Source organism: Mizuhopecten yessoensis, unplaced genomic scaffold (assembly GCF_002113885.1).
Source record: "Mizuhopecten yessoensis strain PY_sf001 unplaced genomic scaffold, ASM211388v2 scaffold10485, whole genome shotgun sequence".
Taxonomy (NCBI): domain Eukaryota; kingdom Metazoa; phylum Mollusca; class Bivalvia; order Pectinida; family Pectinidae; genus Mizuhopecten; species Mizuhopecten yessoensis.
This window is the reverse complement of record NW_018408570.1, coordinates 151,565-173,111: the sequence shown is the minus strand read 5'-3', so window position 1 is coordinate 173,111 and position 21,547 is coordinate 151,565. Positions and strand designations below refer to the sequence as shown.

Genomic DNA, 21,547 nt, shown 5'->3' with positions numbered 1-21,547 from the left:
ATTTTACGCACATTCAGATAGAAGGCGTGGCAGATGGTGACGTATTACACGGTCTGGCTTTGTATACACCTTGCACTATATTTCGTGCCTAGTCATTAATGTAATATAGATATATCTGGTGTAGTTTTAGACAAAATACCCTGAAATAGTCAGGCAAACCGATTTTAAATTAGTTGGTACAGTACACTATGTAATAGTAGATACAATTGTATTCTAATATATATCCTCGTAGATTTTGGGCGTTGTTTTTATTCTTCATATTTTGATACGGATTAATATATTTTGTCCAATATATACTTTAAGGGAGCGAATGGAATTAATAATTGCACGAACGCATTTCTTCACACCACGGTGATTAAACTAAACTGACGCTGACTGCTTCCAAACCTTAACAACTACTTTACTCATACAAGTTTCGTATGTTAACAAGAGTACATCCAGAAGCTGTACCCAAACCAAGGATTCATTAATAGAATTGACCTATCAACGCAAGCTGTTCAGAATCCCAATCAAGATAACGGTATTATACTGTCTTATTATAAAGAGTGAAGCCTAGCGGAGAGAAATGGCACCAAGGCAGGTAATCCAGTCAACCATATAGGTCATGCGTGGTGCTAAACTTCCAATGGATAGTGATATCTCGTAGTGGAATAAAAAGAAAACGGGGCGAAATTGTTTTGAGGATTGTTCAAATACAAACAAACCAATTGTGATCTTATCTTTAGTAAGTTGTAGAGGTTTATTGAATGAAACGTGTAGCCTATCAACTGTCCAAACCAATATCATACGATTGAAATAAATTTTAATGTTATTTTTTTATATGGCATAATTCAATTTCATCTTTATGAAATTTAGGCCTATAATATGAAAGGAATTTCCAAAACCATGCTTTAAAGGGACAATTTAGTGAAGTAAGTTTTTTTTATAACGTTGTCACAAATTTCTTAATGATTATATAGTTTGAAACTCCTTATGAACAATTGATGTCGAGAAATTGACAAGATACAATGTTTTCTTGGTGTCTTTAATCAGTAATGAAGAAATCCCTAACTGTACAGCCGTACGTTTTAGCGGCAGCTGTCGGTGAATTTCTAGCTAACAAAAATGTCTTTCCAGCCGAGGAGAGATGGTAACTTCTCGCTTTATCCACATAGCCTCTCTGGAATACAAGTTCATGCATTAATTCTGAATAAAAAAAAATTCATCTTCCGACATCATCTTAATCTCAAACATCGTTATAAATGATCGAGTGATCTATTGATATCGTACTTTCTGCGGTTTGAAATTCTCCCTGCGCTCTAATTAAACCTGTTCGTTTTTATTCAAATCGAAATAGGAACAGAAATATCTGATGAGAGGTATATATTATGATACTTATAATTCTTAGTTGCGATGTATTGTGTAAATTCAAGGATGTGTTACGTGTGAACTCAGACTCGTAACTGGCATTGTGTTGCCGGTCGACAGCGTACAGTGCTGTACCTGTTTACTTCTCAATAAAAGGCCCGGATGTTGCGCTATTTCTGTCGTAGTTATTTTTACCACAGGCTTTCCCAAAAAATGAAACTGACCGCACTGGACTTTGGCGTCTTGTCATATCATTATCAACTACGAAAACGTTCGTTAGGATTTTTTTTCCTTTCAGTATTGACTCGATTTTCAGGTCGTTATATGACTATATATATGGTTTTCATGGTTTTCTTTTCCTCGGTAGGAACTATTATCTCTGTAAGTGTTGTCACCTGGGCAAAAATGTACCCCATCCACACGGCAAAGTTCAAACCTGTATCACGAAATTTACGTAGTATTTCCTCAAGTTCAAAATTTCCGAAACACCTTTTAAAACTTTCTTCAACAGCTTCACAAAACCCTTGATTTGGTAAGGTAGGCTCGTTATGGTCAACACAAGAATATTTCGATTTGTATTAATTGGTCAGATCAGGCAAAAATGGCACTACGATGAGGAACAAAAAATCAGCATAGAACGATCATATTAAAAAAAAGTTGGTTAATGATGCTAAAATATAGTAGGATTTTCCCTCTGACTTTAAGATCACAAATCTGCTTTATGCTAAGTTACTAGTAATCACGGCCAACATCGCGATCCAAACGGTTGAACCGGTTGGACCAGAGTTGCTCGTTTATGAAATAATGTCGAACATAGTAATCTAATCATGCTTTTAGGCGAGCCTTGACAAAGCCTCGCAAGGCATGCATAAACATTTGCAGTCCGCCAGGATATACAGACAAACCGATTGTACCGCAGAAACGAATAGGCCCTATTTCAGAGCACCATCTGAAAGGCCACTTGTAGACGAGTACCTCTGTTCGATCGGCGAGGTACAAAGGCAGACAGCAAATTAGTCAGAACGTAACTAAACCCTTTTTGTAAAAAGACCAAATCTTCGTGTCCAGAGACTCACGTCGAATAGTTTCTTTACTTTCCAAACAACTTTGCTTTAAACCTCTACACCAGCTTATTGTACCATATACTTATTTCAATCACAAGTATAGTAACGTCATGAAATACAATCGATTCAATGTTATTTTATTCGTTGAAATAAAATTTAGATAAGTATTTGGTATAAACGTCTTGCAGCACAGCTGGTATCAAATACATTGGTGAACCACTGACCCAGCTTTCGCTCAGTACATTGAACTTATGCTACATTTGATTACTTTAAATCACGAACGAGACACTAGCTGAGGCAAAGCTAAGAATATTCAATTTCACCGAAAACGACTTACGTTTGACCTCCGTCTGATGGTAAAATCGTTGGTTTTTGGTTTCCATGGAAACGGCGCTAGTATGATTGCCTATATTTCAAACATCTTTGATAGATGTGTCATCGTCATACCCTTCTCTATCACTATCTACGTTGATGACACGCAGGTATACATGATTGTGAGAACACATCACAGCTGGGATACCAAGCCAGAAAATCTTGAAGTCTGTCCAGTGTCAATGAAAGTTTTTGGAACAGGGTTAAGCAGAACTCATTGTTTTCAGAACCACGCATCTTTGGAATGACACAAAAATTTGCAGCTGACGACGGGTGTGTTCAGCAATTCATCACCATAGATAAACATTATAATACTTTCTTGAATATATATGAATGTTGTATGCTATATTAATGCAAGACCAACAACTGGAGCCATACAATATCTTCATGAAGAGAAAGGCGATATACATTTTGTAGTTCTGTTTGTTCATGGCGAATTGGTGACAAGAACAAGAATATGAAATTATCTGGACTGACGTTCTAGAGGTATAGGTTCACTGGTTTACACTGGTTTTCACCACTGGTTTACACTGGTTTACCTTTGTTGCGGCAGTGCTACTCGAAATAAATGGATACCATCGTAGAAAGGTCGGTGGTAGTGTCAAGTGTCCCTTTGTTTGGTGTGTCGATTGCTTGTACCTAAGATCGTTCTGTAGTGTACACCGAATGTTACCCGACACGTGAGGGGAAGGACAGATACTAACTACCAGTGTTGATCAGTAGATTGTCACACTTTTTGAACATGACAACTTGCAATAGTCACCCTTTCAAATATCACAATGCTTAACTCTACACACCCTTCGTGAAAAGAAAAAAAATCAACCCAATAGCAAGAGGTATCGTTACACGGGTTTACAATGGCCTACCTTTATCTGATTCTATTTGCGATAAATGAATATCACCATAGAAAGGTTAAACAATAGAGTAAAGAATTACAGGGGTTGGGTGATTTTTCTGTACCATGATATTGACCTACTGTTGTTTAATTCTAGGTGGTAACGACCTTTTACTGAATTCTTTTTGTTTATGATACACTTAATAAAGTATAAAGAAAAACTATTTCTAAGCGTATCAGGCTGTCGAAAGTCAATACCAAGGCGTATCATGTCGTAGTGATTCAATGTCTAAGACTACAAGTCTAAAGCCAGTCAATATGTAAGTGTGCAGGCTTAAATAAGTCAATGTCGAGGTATAGCCAGTCAATATCTAGGCGTATCAGACCGTAATAAGTCAATATCTAGGCGTATAATGTCGTAGTAAGTCAATGTCTAGGTGTATCATGTCGTAGTAAGTCAATGTCTAGGTGTATAATGTCGTAGTTAGTCAATGTCTAGGTGTATCATGTCGGAGTAAGTCAATGTCTAGGTGTTTCATGTCGTAGTTAGTCAATGTCTAGGAGTATTATGTCGTAGTAAGTCAATGTCTAGTCGTATCATGTCGTAGTTAGTCAATATCTAGGTGTATCATGTCGTAGTAAGTCAATGTCTAGGCGTATCATGTCGTATTAAGTCAATATCTAGGCGTATAATGCGTAGTAAGTCAATGTCTAGGTGTATCATGTCGAAGTAAGTCAATGTCTAGGTGTTTCATGTCGTAGTTAGTCAATGTCTAGGTGTTTCATGTCGTCTTAAGTCAATGTCTAGGCGTATCATGTCGTAGTTAGTCAATGTCTAGGTATATCATGTCGTATTAAGTCAATGTCTAGGCATGTCATGTCGTAGTAAGTCAATGTCAAGGTGTTTCATGTCGTAGAAAGTCAATGTCTAGGTGTATCATGTCGTAGTAAGTCAATATCTAGGCGTATCATGTCGTAGTTAGTCAATATCTATGTGTATCATGTCGTAGTAAGTCAATGTCTAGGCATATCATGTCGTAGTTAGTCAATGTCTAGGTGTTTCATGTCGTAGTTAGTCAATGTCTAGGTGTTTCATGTCGTAGTTAGTCAATGTCTAGGTGTATCATGTCGTATTAAGTCAATGTCTAGGCATATCATGTCGTAGTAAGTCAATGTCTAGGTGTTTCATGTCGTAGTTAGTCAATGTCTAGGTGTATCAAGTCGTAGTTAGTCAATGTCTAGGTGTATCAAGTCGTAGTAAGTCAATGTCTAGGTTTTTCATGATGTAGTAAGTCAATGTCTAGGTGTATCATGTTGTAGTAAGTCAATGTCTAGGTGTATCATGTTGTAGTAAGTCAATGTCTAGGTGTATCAGGTCGTAGTAAGTCAATGTCTAGATGTTTCCTGTCGTAGTAAGTCAATGTCTAGGTGTTTCATGTCGAAGTAAGTCAATGTCTAGGTGTTTCATGTCGTAGTTAGTCAATGTCTAGGTGTTTCATGTCGTAGTTAGTCAATGTCTTCGTGTATCATGTCGTATTAAGTCAATGTCTAGGTGTATCATGTCGTAGTAAGTCAATGTCTAGATGAATCATGTCGTAGTAAGTCAATGTCTAGGTTTATCATGTCGTAGAGAGTCGATATCTAGATGTATCATGTCGTAGTCAGCCAAAATCTAGGTGTATCATGTCGTACTAAGTCAAAATCTAGGCGTATCGTGTCGTAGTTAGTCAATATATAGGTGTATCATGTCGTAGTAAGTCAATGTCTAGGCATATCACGCGTAGTAAGTCAATGTCTAGGCATGTCATGTCGTAGTAAGTCAATGTCTAGGTATATCATGTTGTAGTAAGTCAATGTCTAGGTGTATCAGGTCGTAGTAAGTCAATGTCTAGATGTTTCCTGTCGTAGTAAGTCAATGTCTAGGTGTATCATGTCGTAGTAAGTCAATTTCAAGGTGTATAATGTCGTAGGAAGTTAATGTCTAGGTGTATCATGTCGTAGTAAGTCAATGTGTAGGTGTTTCATGTCGTAGTAAGTCAATATCTAGGTGTATCTAGTCGTAGTAAGTCAATGTCTAGGTGTTTCATGTCGTAGTAAGTCAATGTCTAGGTTTTTCATGATGTAGTAAGTCAATGTCTAGGTGTATCATGTCGTATTAAGTCAATGTCTAGGTGTTTCATGTCGTAGTAAGTCAATGTCTAGGTGTATCATGTCGTAGTAAGTCAATGTCTAGGTGTATCATGTCGTAGTAAGTCAATGTCTAGGTGTATCATGTCGTAGTAAGTCAATGTCTAGGTGTATCATGTCGTAGTAAGTCAATGTCTAGGTGTATCATGTCGTAGTAAGTCAATGTCTAGGTGTATCATGTCGTAGTAAGTCAATGTCTAGGTGTATCATGTCGTAGTAAGTCAATGTCTAGGTGTATCATGTCGTAGTAAGTCAATGTCTAGGTGTATCATGTCGTAGTAAGTCAATGTCTAGGTGTATCATGTCGTAGTAAGTCAATGTCTAGGTGTATCATGTCGTAGTAAGTCAATGTCTAGGTGTATCATGTCGTAGTAAGTCAATGTCTAGGTGTATCATGTCGTAGTAAGTCAATGTCTAGGTGTATCATGTCGTAGTAAGTCAATGTCTAGGTGTATCATGTCGTAGTAAGTCAATGTCTAGGTGTATCATGTCGTAGTAAGTCAATGTCTAGGTGTATCATGTCGTAGTAAGTCAATGTCTAGGTGTATCATGTCGTAGTAAGTCAATGTCTAGGTGTATCATGTCGTAGTAAGTCAATGTCTAGGTGTATCATGTCGTAGTAAGTCAATGTCTAGGTGTATCATGTCGTAGTAAGTCAATGTCTAGGTGTATCATGTCGTAGTAAGTCAATGTCTAGGTGTATCATGTCGTAGTAAGTCAATGTCTAGGTGTATCATGTCGTAGTAAGTCAATGTCTAGGTGTATCATGTCGTAGTAAGTCAATGTCTAGGTGTATCATGTCGTAGTAAGTCAATGTCTAGGTGTATCATGTCGTAGTAAGTCAATGTCTAGGTGTATCATGTCGTAGTAAGTCAATGTCTAGGTGTATCATGTCGTAGTAAGTCAATGTCTAGGTGTATCATGTCGTAGTAAGTCAATGTCTAGGTGTATCATGTCGTAGTAAGTCAATGTCTAGGTGTATCATGTCGTAGTAAGTCAATGTCTAGGTGTATCATGTCGTAGTAAGTCAATGTCTAGGTGTATCATGTCGTAGTAAGTCAATGTCTAGGTGTATCATGTCGTAGTAAGTCAATGTCTAGGTGTATCATGTCGTAGTAAGTCAATGTCTAGGTGTATCATGTCGTAGTAAGTCAATGTCTAGGTGTATCATGTCGTAGTAAGTCAATGTCTAGGTGTATCATGTCGTAGTAAGTCAATGTCTAGGTGTATCATGTCGTAGTAAGTCAATGTCTAGGTGTATCATGTCGTAGTAAGTCAATGTCTAGGTGTATCATGTCGTAGTAAGTCAATGTCTAGGTGTATCATGTCGTAGTAAGTCAATGTCTAGGTGTATCATGTCGTAGTAAGTCAATGTCTAGGTGTATCATGTCGTAGTAAGTCAATGTCTAGGTGTATCATGTCGTAGTAAGTCAATGTCTAGGTGTATCATGTCGTAGTAAGTCAATGTCTAGGTGTATCATGTCGTAGTAAGTCAATGTCTAGGTGTATCATGTCGTAGTAAGTCAATGTCTAGGTGTATCATGTCGTAGTAAGTCAATGTCTAGGTGTATCATGTCGTAGTAAGTCAATGTCTAGGTGTATCATGTCGTAGTAAGTCAATGTCTAGGTGTATCATGTCGTAGTAAGTCAATGTCTAGGTGTATCATGTCGTAGTAAGTCAATGTCTAGGTGTATCATGTCGTAGTAAGTCAATGTCTAGGTGTATCATGTCGTAGTAAGTCAATGTCTAGGTGTATCATGTCGTAGTAAGTCAATGTCTAGGTGTATCATGTCGTAGTAAGTCAATGTCTAGGTGTATCATGTCGTAGTAAGTCAATGTCTAGGTGTATCATGTCGTAGTAAGTCAATGTCTAGGTGTATCATGTCGTAGTAAGTCAATGTCTAGGTGTTTCATGTCGTAGTAAGTCAATGTCTAGGTGTTTCATGTCGTAGTAAGTCAATGTTTAGGTGTTTCATGTCGTAGTAAGTCAATGTCTAAGAGTATCATGTCGTAGTAAGTCAATATCTAGATATTTCATGTCGTAGTAAGTCAATGTCAAGGTGTATAATGTCGTAGTAAGTCAATGTCTAAGCGTGCCAGACTATAGTGACTCAATGTCTAAGCGTAACAGACTAGACTGAGTCAATGTTTTAGGTACCGCACTCCAGTGAGCCGATTTCAAAGTGGGCAAGACTTAATTGAGTCAATGTCTCAGCGTACCAGACTGTAGTGAGTCAATGTCTCACCGTACCAAGCTCTAGTGAGTCAATGTTTTATTGTGTCTGACTTAAGGGAGTAAATGCTCAGGGTACAAGACTGTGATTGTAGAAATTCAATGCTTAACTTATGGGAGTCAATATTTAAGCGTGCCAGACTTAAGTGAATCAATGTATTAGATTACAAGGCTGATGTAGGTCTAGTAAGTCACTTCCTATTTTCGTCAAGGATCAGAGCATAATAAAGTATTGATTAATGTTATTGGTTCACCACTGCTTTCATTATTAATTTAAAACATATATTTGGTAATTTCTATTAAAAATCCAGTTTTGGGTTTGCATTCCATATTATTTAACTAAACAAAAATACTTGATTTTACCACTAGCTTCCATGGTGGAGGGAGTGTAATTAGAGTACTGATGCTTATTGACGTTACCTGTTTGTGAAAGATGTTCAAGCTCCTTTAAATGGGTAAGGTATCGAAGCTTTGCCTTTAGTTGTAAACATGTAACGTTATAAACGGTTAAATACATTTCTCGTTCTGTATTTCTACATATTGTTAGAAACGCATTCTTTTCACCTTTAATACCACAGGTGAGTCCTAAATAGACGATACAGGTAAATGGTGTGGTAAAACATGGTTACTTTATTTCGATTTCTGCATCAACAGACACAATTGGACTGTCATACATGTTATCATGAAAATAAGGGAGTTTCCTCGACTTTAAAAGTGTCTTAATATCATTCATATCCGAGGACAAACGTTTGGATTTTTGATATCTGTCCGTGAATAATTTTTGACATTAACAATGGTATTTTTCAAACATTATTCCTTCAACACGAAAGTGCTAACAATACAGAAACATCGATTAGGTAAACTTAACTTAAGTGAGATGAGCATTTTTTATAAACATTGTTTTTGCACTCTCCATGTCGTGACCTCTGATGCATATATATGGTACATCTGCAGTTATAAGGCTTGATCTTTGATAGAGTTTTTTTTTCTCTCTAAAAAATGATTTGATTCAATTCAGTTTATTCCAAAAGCAGTACAGCTTATATGAGTCATAACATACATATGTTAAACATAGTTAAGTAATTGTATACAAGCTAGCGGAGGCTGAACGATGTAAAACAATTTCAATCCTTGTTATAAATTGTGCAATTAATGAATGTACTATACAAGATGACACAATAATATTACTATCAGCTGTCACGCCTGACAGTGGCAATACACAAAATATATCAAGGTTATTAAGTTGTTTACCTTCCTTAGACAGAAGAGCGACGCCAGAAATATGGCTTAATATCTTTTGATCTAATATCAGAATAAAAAGTACAGACTAGAATAAAATGGAACTTGTCTTCTACACATCGACTATTACATTTGGCACACATTCTAAGGTGTCTCGCCAAATTGATATACCTTCCAAATTCAATACTAAGACTATGCGATGAAAGCCTGTATTTACAAATAAGTTCTTATATCTATCCGTAACAGGTTTCCATAAATAATATTGCAGTGTTAAAGTATCTACTAAGTGTTTGTAATAACAACACTTAGAGGAATTGGTAAAATGTATTAAAGTGTTAAGAAGGTAACAATCTTTTACTCTTTGCTTGAGTTCAGAAATAAACATGTTTTCATTAAATACGTTCTGAGCATACCGTATCTCAGGAAAACCATAAGTACATAGAAGCTCTTTTATCTTTGTTACCCAATTGACATTACCCGACATACAGTCATCAAATAATACGTAATAACATGAGGTTAAGATATATTTATTTGACATGAGGAGCTTAGACCAATATTTTACAATTTTATTTATTCTTGTCAAATACATTGGATATCTTCCTAGTTTAAAATATAACATAGCATGTGATGAAGTCTTGCGTACAGAGAGTATTTTCTTTAACAAATCATTTAAAAACCCTTTTTCTGTTATATCACCTTTATGGTGGCCCCATACTTCGCAACCATAGTTAGGTATGCTGTCAATATAACGTTACGTATCAAACGGTGAAAACAGATTTTCAACATTAAAATAGTGGTGTTTAATACTTTTAAGTAATCCAAAACACAGTTTTTTAACAATGTTCAATGAGTTTCGTCCGAGTTTGTAAAAAGGAACCATTATAATTAAACAAAACTCCCAAAGGAATGTAAATGAGTTAACTATTTCAATAGGTACATCATTATATAACCATTTTACACATGGCTAAACATGATTAGTATTTGCTTTCATCTTATCAGCTTGTTATTATTTATCTAGTTGGTGTTTATCAAAGTAGCGTAATTAAAGAGGATCCTGCAATGAAACCCAGCCATGAGTCGATACATCTACCGTATGGGTATGTAACCATTTTTATATTAACATGTTTTTAGTTACTCTCAAAATATGATGTGCTAGACTGTGCATACAATATCAATATATGCATGATGTTTATGTAATTTGTTTCATGATAAGTTAACCGGGTAAGACAAATATTTTTAAGAACGATGTACAAACAAAATACCTGAAGCCGAGTAATTGCGTTAAAATATCACACTGTGTTTCTTAAAAGCAAGAAACTTATAGAAGTTATATAAATATTCTTTTGAAACTCTAAACGTCATACATAAATCACAGCCTATAAACAGTTTAACTATTACTGTTTAAGTAACAAAACAAAACAAAAACAACAAAAATCCGTTGTAGAAAAAATGTTCTGAAACAATACTAAATTGTTTGATTAAGAAGTTAAATAAGAACAGGAACATTTTTTACTAAAAGTTAAAGGAAAATATGTTGAGATAAACCGTTTTTCTAAACATATATAGTATATTAAGCACTGTGTTTTATATGAGATATGTTGTATTTATGAAATAAACGTCTTTAGAAGTTTTATGCATACGAAATACTTCCTTCAGCGAAATAAACTGTTAAAACAACAATAGTATTTTCCAAACATTGTTCCGCCAATAATAAAGTTCTAAAATAAACAAAACAAGGATTGTGGAAATTTATTCCTTTAAAACATCTGTTTTGTTTCTCTTTCATGTCGTGCTTTGATCGTTTTTAATTTAACAATTTTGTCTTGATTAATTATTGCTTCCATCTTATCACCTACATGATAAACACAATCTAGACACCTTTCGCGTTAATTTTAGTCAAAGCAATTTTATCTGGAGCGTAATAAAAGAGGCTCGCGTGCTGAATAAGACCTACATTGATACATCTACCTTATGGGTATATAACCACTTAAAATTAACACTTTTAAATACACTTAAAATACAAATAAGATATGATATGCTACACTGCATATACAATATCAATATTAGATATATGAATATGCAATTTGGTTCCTGTGAATATGAACAAGTCAGCCGAGTATTGTGAGTTAATTGTAAAGCAGGACACCTGTCCAAAATACCCTAAGCTGAGTCACGTCTGTACAAACAGACACCCGTTAATAGACATTAAGGGGAAATAAATCGCATCTAAATATGACCCATTACTTAAGAAATGAAATAATGACAGTGTAATAGTGACTGTGTGAGAAGATGGATGAACCGCTCACTACCGATATATTTACCATATCCAGTTTTAACACTTTAAAAATATTTAAATTCAATTTAACCTTTCGAAAGCCTCAACGTAATAAGCACATCATAGCATAACTGATCAAAGTAAATAGCTCCATTGGACTTAGCGAAAGTTTTTAACACGATATTTTTGTTCATTGCTGAATCACAACACATGATTATAGGTTGTTGGCGTGTTTATGGTTGATGTATTTATATGGAGTGTAAGCAATGGGATAAACTGAACTTCTTTTCTATTCTAAGGACCAAAACCCGTTTAATTGACTCGGGTTTTGAATGTTACAAGGTTGAGGTACTGATGTAGACTGTCAGCAATGTGCTAAACCATATTTTTTTTATATCTTAGGGGCCTAAAGTATGTGGAACTTTTTATGACACTGATTTTGTTTTCTAAATATTAATTTCAAAGCTCTGTAATTGTAATAATGATTGTGAGGTGCGGATATACACACTCAATATGTGTATATATATAATACTGCAACTTCACTGTAGCCAATATATTGTATGGTTACATATATTGTATGGTATGGTTACATATATTGTATGGTTACATATATTGTATGGTATGGTTACATATTTTGTATGGTTACATATTTTGTATGGTTACATATATTGTATGGTTACATATATTGTATGGTATGATTACATACATTGTATGATTACATATATTGTATGGTTACATATTTTGTATGGTTACATGTATTATATGGTTACATATATTGTATGGTTACATACATTGTATGCTATGGTTACATGTATTGTATGGTTACATACATTATATGGTTACATGTATTGTATGGTTACATATTTTGTATGGTTACATACATTGTATGGTTTGGTAACATATTTTGTATGGTTACATATATTGTATGGTTACATATATTGTATGGTTACATATATTTATGGTATGGTTACATGTATTGTATGGTTACATGTATTATATGGTTACATATATTGTATGGTTACATACATTGTTTGGTTTGGTAACATATTTTGTATGGTTACATATATTGTATGATTACATATATTGTATGTTACATACATTGTAAGATATGGTTACATATTTTGTATGGTTACATCTATTGTATGGTTACATCTATTGTATGGTTACATACATTGTATGGTATGGTTACATATATTGTATGGTATGGTTACATATTTTGTATGGTTATATATATTGTATGGTTACATATATTGTATGGTTACATGTATTGTATGGTTACATGTATTGTATGGTTACATACATTGCATGGTATGGTAACATATTTTGTATGGTATGGTTACATATTTTGTATGGTATGTTTTCACATTTTGTATGGTTACATATTTTGTATGGTTACATGTATTGTATGTTTACATTATTGTATGGTATGGTTACATATTTTGTATGATTACATACATTGTATGATTACATATATTGTATGGTTACATATTTTGTATGGTTACATGTATTGTATGTTTACATTATTGTATGGTATGGTTACATATTTTGTATGATTACATTATTGTATGGTATGGTTACATATTTTGTATGATTACATACATTGTATGGTTATATATATTGTATGGTATGGTTACATATTTTGTGCAACAACAAAATGATGTTCAAAATAACTATACCAGTTAGGCAACCTACAACATGCTATGCTGCACGCTTTTCCAATGCTATTAACTAACATAAAATATTGTAAGAAATGAGCTATGTTGTTCTCCAACAGCTCTTGTTTTATATTAATTACTTTTTGCAAGGGCGATAATTCAAACAATCAGGAAAGCATGCTTGGTATATTGAAAAGAAAAATCACTAAAACATCGGTGTTGTATACATTTTATTATAAGATTTGATGTAAGTATAACAGTGACACAGTTGTGACATGTGTGATTGTAAAAGTGTTGAATATTGTAAAAGGTTTTCCAGAGAACCGAAAGATGTTTTAGGTGTTATCACAGAATCCGTTCGTACCTCACTGAGAAATAAATCAAATTCAACCATTTTAAGACCATGATTATTGAAGATTACAACGATAGAATTTCCATTAGCTCATTCTAGGTAATCACAACAACCTCTCAGTCAAACACACCAACACTAAGCACATTTACAATCTCATATGATTTCCATGGATTTTGCAAGAACACAAAAGAAAATGAATGAGTATTCAACTTCATATATTTTGTTTTCAAATTCAAATTCCACACAGAAATATTCTTCTCCCAGAAATATCAGCGTATCTCCTGCTATTGTATATGACATATTATTGTTAAAAATCCTTAATTATATGTCCGTGTGTACAGGGGTATTGCAAATTGTAATATAACAATGAAAAAAAACAGATATATGAACAACACAACAGGTCAAAGTTCACAACTCAGAGTCGATTTGAAACTCTCACGTAAGAAAAACACCGAACGTTTGTGCTAACATTAGACTGATAATCAACACGCATGCATTCCGAACCCTGTAAATTATCTTGTAGAGAATACATTTCATTAACTAAATTATATTAACTCAATGTACTCGGCCAGTTGTACCTATTCTTTTTCTTCAAGTTGATAGTGTTCACACTAATACACGCTGTTCATACGATATAGCTGTACGGCGTTGTCATTTCATAACTCCACCAAATTAAGCATGGATGTCATATCTCTACTGTTAACGGTATCAATATAGTGAGGTCATTTCAATATTGCATAACATAAATACTTTTTGAATACAATTTTTTCAAGAGCGTGCCATCACGAATGAAAATATTCAAGTATTCTGCCTCTTCGAAAAATAAAGATAACATTTAACTAGAAGCCTTAAATATTCTGGAATTATATACACATAAACTTTAAAATAAAGGAAAAACCCATGTCACAAATTGTAGAAGTGATCAGAAAATCTCTTAAACATTGTTGGCAGACTTCTTTTTATGAAGTCTGACATATATGACCTTACAAACATTCACAATGCCGATATTTTAAACGAAAATATGAGTAATGAACTGCCTATTGTTTGGTCACACACAATATCAATGTTCAATGGAGGTAACTGGCATACCTGTTGACTACAAATGCCAACAGAAGCAGTTAATTGCATAGACAATAAGCCAAGCTAAGTATTTCAAATCAAATAATTTCAATTTTAGTTTTTAATTAACATTTATAAAAGAGAGAAAAAAAAATCAGTCAAAAATAAGAGTATGTACGGCACCCTCCTCGTGTACTTTTAATACCGGCGTTCTGCGTAGGTCGCCCTGGGGACGTAGGCTGGTTCCTCCGCAGTTGAGTACCTGTACGTTTTCGGAGCGGACACATAGGTTGGAGACGGCGGTCGGATGGATGTGCTAAGACGAACAGGGGCGGGTCTATCAACTACTTCGTATCTAGGTGCTGGCTGTTCTATTCTGTAAGTTTGCGGTGCCGCCGCGATAGATCTGGAATGAACAGGTCTCTCGTAAGACATTGTACGGAGAGGTTCTGGGCTCGGAGGTCGGTACACAGGCTCCAGCATCATTCTAGGGCGTTGTTTGTAGGGTTCCTCTTCGTCAGTGAAATGACGTTTGAGAAAAAAGATGAATAAAGAAATTATAATGAGAATGGCGCTAGCTGCGGCTGTTAGACCGAGGGAGTAGTCGGCCTGCAAGTCAAAGGTTCCTGCAAGGTTTCCTTTTCCGTTACCGTCCCGTATGACGGCCACATAAAACCAAATCACCGTGACCATCAGGCAGATACCTGGATAAAACATTCAGACATTAGTGTGTGAATAAACATATTCATCAATTACCTTAAAGACGTTTATTGAGTTAGCATACACCTGGAGGTACCTCGTAGATGTGAACGATGAACGTAACACACACGCAGGTAATTGCACCTTTTAATGAGTAGTTTTATAAATAATTATTAACATTTTTGTGAACCCCGCACAATCCATATAAAGAAAAGAGGTTTTCTCCAGGTACTCCGGCTTCCTCCCACACTAAGACCATCTATGAACTGACAGCCAGGCCAACAAGAGAGATTATCATAATTTGTATATAACTTGTTTAATAATTATTGTAAAATAAATAAAGTTTATACAGTATGTTGAAGTTGGAGTGCTCTCTTACCGATTTCCCCTTAATTATACTTATTGTTTCATTCATAAACAATTTCATTGCATGCATAATAATTTCTAATTCTCTCTCACTGTAACTTATCGTAAATGTCCGGAAATAAGAACAGGTAGGGGTTGAGGAAATAAAAAGAGCAAAGGGGAGATAACGAGTATTTAGATTTCTCACATCTCAGTCAGGGATGCCTCATGTTACACCCCTTTTGATTTGATTTCGTCTCTCAACTAACTTTACTTAACATTTGGCGCCAAAGATGTAATGCTAAAAGATTTCGAACAAAGGAGGAGTGAGAAAAGAAATAAATAACCTGTTATTGAGCGAGATCGAGGCTATCTCAAGTCTCAATTTGGATTATGTTACAAATTCTTAGCTCTCGACTGAGATGGCCCAATCTTGCGTAGTTTCAGGTTATAGAGTGCAAATGAGTGATCGCCGACATACAGCTTTTTAATTCCTCACTCAAGTTTATTATTATTATTACCATTTAAGCCAGGTACGTTTCTAAGATTGCCGACAACACGTACAAGTTTCAAACAAGTACATGCACATATTTGACAATAGTGTGTAGTTATACTGTACTTGCATGAAATGAACAATACCCAAACAGTTAGTTTGTTGTTGTAATTTGGCGGCCGCTATCGGTCATCGTAATACGATGTATTTAGACTTAAACTATGTAAAAGTTAAAGCTGGGCCCGGGTGTTCAAACAGTGATTACCTTAATCAGTGATTAGCGCAAATCTTATTGTTTTTGTATCTTTAAAACAAAGCTATTAACCGAGTTTACACTTTCGCGATAGCAAATATTTTAGAGGAGTAAACTGCATACAAAATTACAAACTTTTACCTTGTGTATTAACCAAATTATTAGAGGTTGAAAAATGTCGTTAAACAGTGATTAGGCTAATCACCTTTTTAACAACTGGGCCCTGATGCTAAAGATGTGCGATGGTCATACTGTTCATATTATAAGATGTGTTATGATATTGGAGGATGTCTTACCGCCTAAGAGACACAGCCAGGCGACATACATGAATCTCCTCCGCATCGAGTGGCAATTGAGTCCCCCGCAGTCATCTTCACAGTTAAACACTTCACACAGGACGAGGAGGACAGCAGCGGCTGCCAGGACAAGGCCGAACACGTGGAACACTATACAGCCGACGTAGTCATCTGTCAATGGAAGTACTCTAGTTATCAAATTAAAATAAGAAAAATAAAACTTCGTAAGTATTCAGAATCATTCATAAAAGAAGTATTAATTTTTACTGCAATGAGTAATATTATTTAGATATTTTTCATTAGTGAAATATCAAACACCTCCAATTAAAATACCGAACACAAAACAACTTTTGTACATTTGTACATACAATAACCAGTCAGAAAGCTTGAAACGTTCGTGTTTGGAACGGTCACTGATTGCGACAACATTAAACGTCTTACACAGTGTATATCAAACCTGAGTGCCCTGCCCACATTATGAAATAGTTTGACGTTTTGTAGCATTGCTGTTGTTGCTCATTATCAGATTCTTTATTTGGAAGTTATAAAAATATAAATACATATTTGAGTGAATATTTATATCCAAATAAAACCTTTCGGGGAAACCCTCTACAACCGTCGTAAAACGCATAGGTTTGGTCATTATTTAAATAATAAAACAATATTGGATTTTTCAGCAGGATTGTTCTTCTAAACAGAGCTTTACTATTGAATACAATTAAAAACGTTTTAGACTATTTTAATGGTAAATATGTTGTCATATCATACAACAGGTTATATACTAATTTGATGACAAATATGATCTCATATCATACAACAGGTTATATACTAACTTGATGACTAATATGATCTCATATCATACACCAGTTATATACTAACTTGATGACTAATATGATCTCATATCATACGACAGGTTATATACTAACTTGATGACTAATATGATGTCATATCATACGACAGGTTATATACTAACTTGTTGACTAATATGATGTCATACCATACAACAGTTATATACTAACTTGATGACTAAGATGATGTCATATACAAGTTATATACTAACTTGATTACATATACCGGGTGTCTATTTTGATATTTTGTCTGACAGTGCTTAGCCGAAATTATCTTATCAGTTACACTAGAAATTTCAGTATCTTTTGCACGTTTAACTAAGATACTGCAATGCAAATAAAAACACAGATCTGCGTATAACTCTCTTTTATTTCTCAAACTCTTTCTTCTCTTTCTGTTCTTCTTTCCTATGTTTCTGTTCTCCTTTCCCATCTTTCTATTCTAATATATAAAATGCATGTACACTACTTAAAATGTATGTAAGAATGTCAAGAATGAAAGTGTGTGTAAGTGATTATGTGATAAGAATTGTTTGTACTTATGTATTGTACAATATATTGATGAAAAAAATTACAAAAAAATAAATATATATACTAATTCGATGGTTTATAGGATGTCATATAATACAACAGTTGGACTAATTTGATGGTTTATAGGATGTCATATCATACAACAGTTGGACTAATTTGATGGTTTATAGGATGTTATATCATACAACAGTTAGACTAATTTGATGGTTTATATGATGTCATATCATACAACAGGTAGACTAATTTGATGGTTTATAGGATGTCATATCATACAACAGTTAGACTAATTTGATGGTTTATATGATGTCATATCATACATCAGTTAGACTAATTTGATAGTTTATATGATGTCATATCATACAACAGTTAGACTGATTTGATGGTTTATAGGATGTCACGGCTTCGCCTTGGTCAATATCACTTTTTCAGCTTCATATCGCATTATATTCACAAGTACAAAAGTCTATAATTATGTAACCGTAACCAGTTCAAGGAATTGTGTCGGGACATTTTAAGTGGCTTTGTAGCCCGTACAAACTATGATGAATTTTTATATAAAGTAATAACACGGTTAAAAAGCTAAGTCTTAAGTGGTCAATGAAGAATAACAAAGTATAAGTGCAGGTGTTCAATACAAAGTACATTAATACATTTAGTTTTTAATACATGTCCTTGGAAAATACAAAGCACATGCCATGTCATCTTTGTGACCAACAAGACACGTCGTGGTCAGTACAAAAGTGTACTTTGTATGTGTCATTAATACATGGCTAACAAATGAGATCTTTGCAACCAATACAACGGACGGCTTCTGTGGCCTATACAAATGACATGTCTGTGGTAAATTATTTGTGAAGAGTGCATATATATCGGAATGCTTTGTATATGTAACTGGTATAATCATCATTTTGGAAAACTACAAAACTCCATACATCTACGTGGAAGATTAATCCATCAAGGTTTGTGAAAAAATTAGCATCAATTTTTTTTTGTGGAAGTTTCACCCTATCAGCGGTCTTGAAAAAGAATTAAAAAGTTTCAAGATTATATTGTGGTGAGGTCAATTGTACGAATGCTAATAAAAGATCTGTCTATACTTAACGTATATCGTACTGTACTGTATATGGAAAGGTAGGTGCCATCAATGTTTGTAGTCTATATGGTACTATATACCACTTACCGGTAGAGTGATAAATTCATTGTCATGAGTTGTCAGTATGAAAATACTCAAGAAGAGACTGAGAAAACTTTGACAACAACTTGACAATGAATATTTCTAATTTCGAATGTATTTCTCAAAGAAAGAACAACTGTTCAAGCCAGGTCACGTCATAAACAGGAAATTGTATCCACCCAAAGGTGATCCGCGTAAGAAAATAGTCTATATCATAACGAAGGCTTTCACGTTATAGCCGTGTGTTAAACCGACCGTTCTATTCTATTTTTACTGTATTCGTAACGCTACGGTTAGATGGTCCGACGAAAGTTGTTCGGCAACTCCACCAACAAATTGTTACACCCTAAAACTGATCTCAAACAGCCTAGTCTATTACATTTGTAGTATCGTATAACCGGTTGTCTGACACGGTATTCATCCGGGTGAGTAATGACCTCATGGTTGTTCTTAAGAAGACTTATTAAGCACTACCGCTAGGTACATAGTTAAAGTGTTGGTGTTTTTCGTAATAAATGTTAGTGATAAGGATTGGGGTATTATGCTATATAATGCCGAACCTAAACTTTATACACGATATTTAACAAGGTTTAAACACTCAAACCATGACTTCTGCCGATAAGAGTCATTCTTTATACACACTAAACAGCGTTCCTTATACAAACTAAACAGCGTTCCTTATACACACTAAACAGCGTTCCTTATACAAACTAAACAGCGTTCCTTATACAAACTAAACAGCGTTCCTTATACACACTAAACAGCGTTCCTCCTACACACTAAACAGCGTTCCTTATACAAACTAAACAGCGTTCCTTATACACACTAAACAGCGTTCCTTATACACACTAAACAGCGTTCCTTATACTAACTAAACAGCGTTCCGTATACACATTTAACAGCGTTCCTTATACACACCAAACAGCGTTCCTNTATGCTGTCTTGTCCGTTTTTATTAATAAACAATGATCTCCTTACCAATGTATTGTGTCATATTCATTTTAGTATTTGATGATACTAATAACTAAAATAACAATATCCTCAACAGTTAACACTGTACCAGGTTGAACTTATGCACAATAAATTAACAAGCACAACACACATAACCTTACCACTGTATCTTGTCAGCTTAAGGTAGTCTATATAGTTGTAGCATGTCGACGAAACACACACATCGAAGAATCCTGCTGTGAAAGAGACGGTGTTTAACACAACACCTCTGTACCAATTCGGGGTGCCAAACCCTGCAGCTGCCAAGACGAGGGCGATGAAGAGGACGATGAGAAGGATCCAGCGGTTAGAAATGTCCTGCGCCATGTTGTCTGGAGCCGTGTGGGATTACCGAGCCTCCTGTATATTCCGTTTACAATACTTACGGGTATATTTGAGTTTGCGCTCGCATACAAAATACACAGGTGTATACACACGCCCTATTTGAATGTCGTCTACATTCCTCGGTTGACTTTTTCCTGTAAATTTGTGTTTTATGTATCCTTACTCGTTAGAGTGTGAAGTGAAGGTAATCGGTTGATGTATTGTGGGCTGGCTTGGTAGTCATTCATGTATGACTAGTTTTGTTCACACAATGGTTTCAACAAAAGGTATGTCTTCATTGTCTACACTGTACAGTTTCATTATGATTTAGCGGGCCACGAAATTCACCAAGATCAGCAAAGCTACGTATATATACTCGATGTTTATGTAGGCCAGAACATGTTGACAAATTGATGTTACTTGGGAACTGGTTTGCTTGGGAAAATGTTCTTTTTGAATATCACCCGTGCAGATCGGGGATTGAGGAAGCTGACCACTGCCTGTTGTAAGAGGCGACTAATGTGGGGAACCTCTGCAGAATTAGGGATTTCCCTTTGTGCACTCGACGTGACGGCTGATATCATATCACACCCAAGAGAACAAAGTGTTTGTTTGAAGTATATTTTTACTAATGTACGGGGTCATGGTGCCTCCTATACCCTTATCTCTTCCTGTAATCCAGTACAATTAGTTCCCAGTGGATGGCGTAATTAAGACAGCCCGTCGCTAGAGTATCTGTGTCAGTATGTAAATATTTTGTATTAATTATAAGTTTTTATAAGTTTGTTAAAATCCTTCAAACTTTACATGTATTACTAGAGCGGTAATATAAGTATTATTGTTTTTGTATTTTTAAAATTATTTTATTGTAACGTTTGTCTAACTCTAACGCCATCTACCTTAATACAATATACATGTACCTCTACCTGAGCATTTGTCACCTGCATTGTATTGTCATGTTAATGTACTGTCAAG

The 21,547-nt window shown here is 35.0% G+C and overlaps 1 protein-coding gene across 1 annotated transcript; it reads right to left on the bottom strand.

Moving 5' to 3' along the window:
- Positions 1 to 13,425: 13,425 nt before the first annotated feature.
- On the bottom strand, positions 13,426 to 20,746 carry LOC110460838. Its single transcript, XM_021514016.1, has 3 exons — positions 20,371 to 20,746; positions 16,706 to 16,876; positions 13,426 to 15,323 (listed from the first exon to the last, which is right to left on the bottom strand). The coding sequence occupies exons 1-3, from the start codon at positions 20,573 to 20,575 to the stop codon at positions 14,818 to 14,820; spliced, it is 882 nt and encodes a 293-aa protein (XP_021369691.1). The 5' UTR covers positions 20,576 to 20,746; the 3' UTR covers positions 13,426 to 14,817.
- Between the last annotated feature and the right edge of the window lie 801 nt (positions 20,747 to 21,547).